The 6,707-nt window shown below is 38.1% G+C and overlaps 1 protein-coding gene across 1 annotated transcript in view; it reads right to left on the bottom strand.

The window, feature by feature from the left end:
• Positions 1-354: 354 nt before the first annotated feature.
• The window catches only part of EPAS1 (endothelial PAS domain protein 1), a 77,572-nt gene continuing 71,219 nt past the window's right edge, over positions 355-6,707 (bottom strand). The window contains exons 12-16 of the mRNA XM_066546513.1: positions 5,611-6,095; positions 4,400-4,517; positions 4,193-4,310; positions 3,442-3,624; positions 355-2,742 (exon numbers count right to left, since the gene is read on the bottom strand). Of these exons, the coding sequence (XP_066402610.1) occupies positions 2,591-2,742; positions 3,442-3,624; positions 4,193-4,310; positions 4,400-4,517; positions 5,611-6,095 (1,056 nt within the window). The 3' untranslated portion in view covers positions 355-2,590. The remainder of the gene's footprint in view (positions 2,743-3,441; positions 3,625-4,192; positions 4,311-4,399; positions 4,518-5,610; positions 6,096-6,707) is intronic.

Genomic DNA, 6,707 nt, shown 5'->3' with positions numbered 1-6,707 from the left:
CTTCTGTTTCTCCACCAAAACTCAGGTTGGGAACTGTTCATATTGGGTTGGGAACATATTCATGGGAAATTCAGCCTCTAAACTGTGTAAACTGTGACTTGGTGGAGTTAATTTTCTCTCTCTTTTTTTTTTTTTTTTTTTTTTTTTTTTTTTTGTAAGGGTAGCATTACAAAAGGTTCCTCGGTTTTGAAATAGAAGCAGCAGTCTGAGCCACAGGACAAGTTCCAGAAAGGCAGTGGTCTGCAGGGCATTACTTCCTCATTTGAGGGAAGCCAGGTAAACCCTACAAAGCAGTTGATAGTATGGACTTTTGGCAGGCTCCTTCCCAGGTAACATTTGATTGTTCTTTCAGTCTTCAAAGATCAATGCAAACCTTTATTTTCTATAAATAATTTAATAAATACTTTTGTTTTACAATGATACAACAAATAACAAATTCATAGCAAATGAGTCACAAAGAATTTAGGATCAGTATACTTTAATAAGGTATCAGTGTCAAAATACATTTCCTTATCAAGTTAAAGTTCCCATACAGTTATAATATTGTCAATAAGAATTCAGCAGTATAGATTATGAAATAATTATGATAAAAAGTATGATTAATATTAAGACAGAATATTTTTTCAGAGTGTTTTAGTAAACTGTTAGGGTATAACATTTTTAATGCTGAAACTACACAAATAAGAAACAGAAGAGCAGTATTCAAGTGTCTTTAATCCTTGAAGCCTTAAGTCTGTGCCACTCCAAATTTGTCAAATGTGGATGACCAATTTTCATCAGATGTTGATGCTTACAATAAATTTTTTCACACAGTAATTACTTCATGTTACGAGTAGATTATTTTTTGTAATAAACTCTTGAAAGATTGCCTACAATAGGAAGTATATTTTTTTTTACATCATGTACCCATAACAAAAGGTCTTCAACTTTTCTAAGTATGTGTGGTTAAGACTTGCTTAGCACAGCGAACTCTGAAGTGCTCTATGAACCCAAGGCTCTCTCTATGCAAGTGTCAGTGCATGAAATAAAGCAATTTTATACACCAGGCTTCAGCAGACTCAGAAGTCTCAAAAATATATTTTTGTTCTAAGTTTCTGGGCCAGATTTTTACCTTTTGTACTTAGCCACTGTTTCATTTTCTTCAGTGAATCTACAGTGATTTATACCAGTGGAGGAAACAAGATAGATCCCAAGTTCTAAAATCACAGATCTAAGTTTTTATGTATTTTTAAGTCAGAACTGCTCACCTGGCTTTTATTGTATTATTTTTTGCTGTTTAGAGATGCTGTAATTTAAACTTTCAAAACCCTTTGAAAGCATTCAAAGCCCTATTTTTCAAATATGTGCATGACAATTAATGATAGTTGTAAAGGAGCTCTGAAAATGTCTGGGTGCCTTTTAATGACTTTCTAGCTACTGATAAGTGTAAGGCAAGTAAAAATGAGGGACCTCCCTGCTGGATATTCATCTCACTATGCAATCCCTAATTCTTTTTGTCTAATTACAACTGAGCCAGCCTAATACTCTGGAAAATACTATTTTGACATTTTTGATTCAATATTGCAATTATATTGCTAGCTGGCATATAAAATGGAAAAGGGTAACATTAATCAGAGGTGTTAGTACTGGCCACTGCTCTGATTCCTGAAATATCAGCAACAGCATAACAAATACTACAAGTTCCTAGCAGAAACAGCTCTTAAAGTAGTTGTGTCATAGATATAGCAAAAGTACCAAGAGATGATTAACAACTGACCCAGAGAGAGATAATAATTAAAAAAAAAATCTGTTTTGTGTAAAAAATAAAGGCAACAACAAAGAACAAACAAGAAACCTCAACAAAAATGAAAACACAGGCCTAAATCCTCCACTGGGACAAATCTGTAGGATTCCCTTGGCTGTAGAGCTAAGCCAGGTTAAGGCAGCTGAGAATGTGGCTTGCTTCTGAGGAAAAAAGCTTAAAATGTGCAACTTTCACAGATACCCACAAACATTGCATTTCACCATTCACATTTCTTTCAACAAAGTGTATAAAAATGAAGGGAAGGGATGGGAGGCAGAAGGCTGGGATTTTTCCTTAGTATGCTTTTCCAAAAGTTATTAAAGTTACAATAAAATAAATGCTGGAAAATAGAAAGACTCGAAGGATTTTAATTTGGCAGATCAACAAAAAACTGTGGTTGGAGATCAAATTTGTTTCATTCATCTTTGGCAATAAAAATATATCTTTGCAGTACTGCAGCCAAAGTATCACATGATGAGGCATTTATACCACAGCTTTTTATTAGCATGAAAATTGAAAAAAAATATTCAGACTATAAATTACAGGTAATGAGATAAGGGGAGGGTAATCAAACTCTCTAAACACCACTTTAATTGCAACAGAGAAAATACAGTAGATGTATTTCTTTAATATGAATAATAAAGTGAGTAACTTCAAAAGGCCACTATTTGGTAATGTGGACAGGTTCAATATCTAAGTAAAATCCTGTAAAAGTGTACTGGTATTAGAAATTGTCTACCTGCAAAAATATATTTCAAACCAGAAGCTGTTTTGAGCAGTGCGGGCCGTGGGCGATGGCGGGCTCGCTCAGGTGGCCTGGTCCAGCGCCCGCAGCAGCTCCCTGCCCTGCAGCAGCGTGGAGCTGCCCAGCACAGGCACGTTCACCTCACAGTCATATCTTGTCAGCTCAGGCAGCAGGTAGGGTTCAAAGGAGGGCCCCAGCAGGCGACTGGTCAGACCTGGAACACAGCAGTGAAGGTGCTGAGACTAGAAAGGGCACGGGTTTCCTCCCACCTCTTCTGTTTACAGCAGTTTCATTCTTTTTTTATGTCAATACGCCTCAAACCCCCAGCGGTTCCAGGTATCACAGCAAACCTGTGCTCTGCCCCTCCTTAAACTGCTGCAAGGGTGTCACACAAACAAGTGCAGTTTTTCACCTCCACCCCCAAATTGAGATTGTTCTGAGAAAAACTCTATTGGTGCAGATGAGAAAAGTTGTAGTAAAAGACATGGTTTCTAAATTGATGCCACTCCTCTCATGTATTAAAAGGAACTGACACATGTCCCCTTTTATTACTTATTTCAACATTTAGAAGGCACATGTTAAGAGTCTAACCTTCAAAGCCTCCATATCAATGCTGCAGCAAATTTGTTTAGTACGATGTAATAATCAATTCTATCACAAGACAAGAGTATGGATGGAGGATGATGGGTCCTCCAAGGTCAAAAGGTGTTAACTTTAACTGAAATGGAGGGTAAAAATATTGTTCTGATGTATTACAAATGTAAACATTACAGTTTCACACTAGACCACAAAACTGATTTTTTGTGCTGTATTTTGATTTTTATCATCCTTCTCCTCCACATTTTTTTTTTATGGAATCAGTATTGGAACAAAATACCAACATTTTCCAATCTCTGTGTTTGACAGCTCTTACCTGATGCTTTATGAGCTGGCTGGACACTGTAGTCCTGACAATGGGAACTGTAAAACAGAGGGGGAAACGCTCCTGCTTTCAAATTCTCACCCGGACTGTCACAGGTGGGTTGATGCTGCTGCTGCTGTTGCTGCAGTTGATTCATTGGTTGGCTCAGACCTCTCGAGTTACAGAAAAATTCATCTGTTATTTAAATAGTAGGGAAAAAGAAGAAGCTAAATGAAGCCAGTGCAATAATTATAGTAGATAATACTGATCCAAAGCAAAATGAACCTCAGTGTGATGGTGTTACAGCATAGGCAAATCTGCATCTTATCACAAAGGAAATCTAGAAATAGCTCCAGCTCTAGCAGTAGTATTGCAGTCAAGATATGCTTGTGTAAGGAAACACAGTGTTGTAGAGAAACAGTATCTGTTCTATCTATGAGATGTGAGATATTCACATCTCAGATAGGTGTGAGATATTCACACCTTGGATCAGCAGGAGGTAAACACAGCTCCATCAAGCTGTTTTCTGTTCCCTCCCAAGCAAGTGTGCGAACATGCGTGAAACCAACTAAACGGTATTTATCAAACGTACCTTTAAATTGTTCAGCCCTTAGTGATACAACTTGGTCTTTCATTTTAGCTTAGTGTAATATTTACAGAGCTTATTTTCATTTCCTTTTCAAAGAGCTTTTTTCCCTATTCAGCCTGTCTTAAAATGGTGTTTCAATATGTAACATTGCAAAACCACTTTCTTTTGTCTTACCAGTAAGAACACTTGTGCTGAGAGACTTCTTTTCTGTAACCAAGGAACAGTTTTCCCCCTTGAGAAATTTCATTCTCTTCCACATTAAGTGAGATGGGTTAATGACAGATGGATCTCCCTAGAATGAGAAGGGAAGCAAAACAAACAATTACACTGATGACCATGATGAGTCCAAAGTTGTGAAGGGGATGCATTTCTTATGATTACCCCACTCAGTTGTTGCAAGGCTTGTTCTTCATAATCCAGTTGTCGCTTCAGTTTCAAACTGTTAGACAGAGCAAGTCTTGCTGGGTTTATCTCTCGTTGTCCAAAAGCATCCAGGGGCCTGTGAAGAGGAGATCTTTGTGAGTGCACAGGAAGGCAAATCGAAATAATTTGGTTCATTTACACAGATTCTTCTTTCATTTAAAGACATTTAAAGTGTCTGAGACTTGCCAGTGGACAGATCTCAAACATCAAATGTTTTTATTTCCTGTTATTAGTCATCCTACCATCTTTAGAAACTTTTGACATTTGGGATCAAAGACTTATGAAAGTTTAGCATAAAGAGCCTCTAGGGATCTCCAGGCAGACAAAAAAATGCTATGGAAAAGAAAGTAATGTAATTCTTAAGCGTTGGATTTGAGAGCCATGCATTTTCCCTTGCTTTACATACTAAGTATGAACACACAAGTTGTTGACTGGGGACAAACCCTTTCTTTCCAGATGCATATTCAGACACTGGTATTTCTGCCAAGAAGAAATCCCAAAAAGCAAACTGCACAGCTTTGTGTTTAAAAATGACCATTGCTATTTTATATACCTCCTGAACATGTCAGTATGAGCAACACTGAAAAGCCAAGAGCTACAGAGAAACTTCTAGCTATGAGGCAACTTCTAGGACTGTGCCCTGTGATCTACATCTCATCACATACTGTTCACGTGTGTAAGAAAGCAAACAAAAAGGTTGTAGAAATAGAGCCTGCAATTTAAGTCTTGGCTGTAGTATTTACATATGCCAGCAATAATGTACTTTCATTCCTCTCTCTTCCCCATTTTTTGTTGTGCAGAAAATGCAAGGTAAAAAGTACGTGTGTGTCCATCCTTGCTACTGCTGCACCAGTAAATCTTTTTGGTACTGTTCTTAAATAAAGTCAAGCATGCTTTGCAAAATTACTGGTGTAATTTTAACTGGACCAGCAGGAAATTCATTTGCCTATCCTTACAGGCAATGAAAAATTAGCCCACTTCTGCTTCCTCCAGACTCACTGCCACTGGGAGAGCACCACATTAATTTCCCCAGAGCTGCAGTCTGATGCCTATCACAACAAATAGTTTCAGCTGAATTGAGAAAAATTAATTTTCAAGATTACGACCCTTCTCATTTCCCAAAATATTTTTTGGGTAAATATACATAGTTTTACCACAGAAACACATACCTTTTTTTGTATATGGGCACTCTCTGAGAAGTTATCGGTGGGCCCGAGGGGGAACTTGATAGGGATCCTGAGTATTTATTCATGAGTCTCCATTTTGCAGGAACATATTCTAATGGGGGATCAGGTGGCCACTGGGTGTTTGATCTTCCTCCCATTGAAGACAGGGGAGTGCTGGCTTGGTCATGGTATGGTGGCAGTGCTGACCTATTCGTATTGTTGAAGAACACCGATGACAGGGACCCATGACCAGAGTTAATTTTTTCATTTGATAGCTGTGGGCAATATTTCTCTGGGAGGAACTGATTCTGCGAAGTAGGAGCGAGGGGTTGGAAGATGGTACTCATGCTACTTAGATGCTGCTGGGTATTTTGTGCACTTTCACAGAGAGGACTTTCTTCTTGGCAGATGGGGCTGAGCTGGAAATCTTCTCCATCCATAGGAATGTAAGGAGCCAAGGTTTCAAGGTCCAGTTCATTAAAGTCAGTCTGTGTAAAGATGAAGTAAGTTCATAAAGAAACTATAAATTAGTAATAGTTGTGGCAGTTAGTGTGATATGGAATACGAATAAGTGCAAAGCTGAAAAATCACAGTATGCCAAATTTACCTAATGGAACTGGCCAACTCCTGTTTAAAGTTGTCTTATTTCTATCCTAGCGTACATGTCCATCATATCATCAGTAGCAAAATTAAGACAACAAACTGAAGGAAAAAACCTCCCAGAGGAGCAATATTTGTTAAAGCAGCTTGCATGCAGTCTCCAGCATCACTATGATCTGAAGGAGATGCTGTTTCACTAAGCTTTGAATAACTTGTCTGCCAAGACTCTACAACATGTGGCATGTAGTTCAACCTCAGGCTTTTTCATGTTAAAATAGAAAACACAGCTTTCTCATAATCCAGCTACACTAAAAAAGGTGTCTAAAAATGCAAGGGTTGAAAAAATTTAGCCAGAAGGACATTATCACACTTAAATCTGTATTCTTTTTTCCCTAGGAGGACTAGTCACACCCACATTCACTTCTCTTGGCATTTGACCAGAGCCGAACAGAGAGGATAATCAATGTTGGCTCCCCAGTCAGCTCATAACACTCCTGCAG

This window comes from Molothrus aeneus, chromosome 3, assembly GCF_037042795.1.
Source record: "Molothrus aeneus isolate 106 chromosome 3, BPBGC_Maene_1.0, whole genome shotgun sequence".
Classification (NCBI taxonomy): Eukaryota; Metazoa; Chordata; class Aves; order Passeriformes; family Icteridae; genus Molothrus; species Molothrus aeneus.
This window is presented reverse-complemented; position numbering and strand designations above follow the sequence as displayed.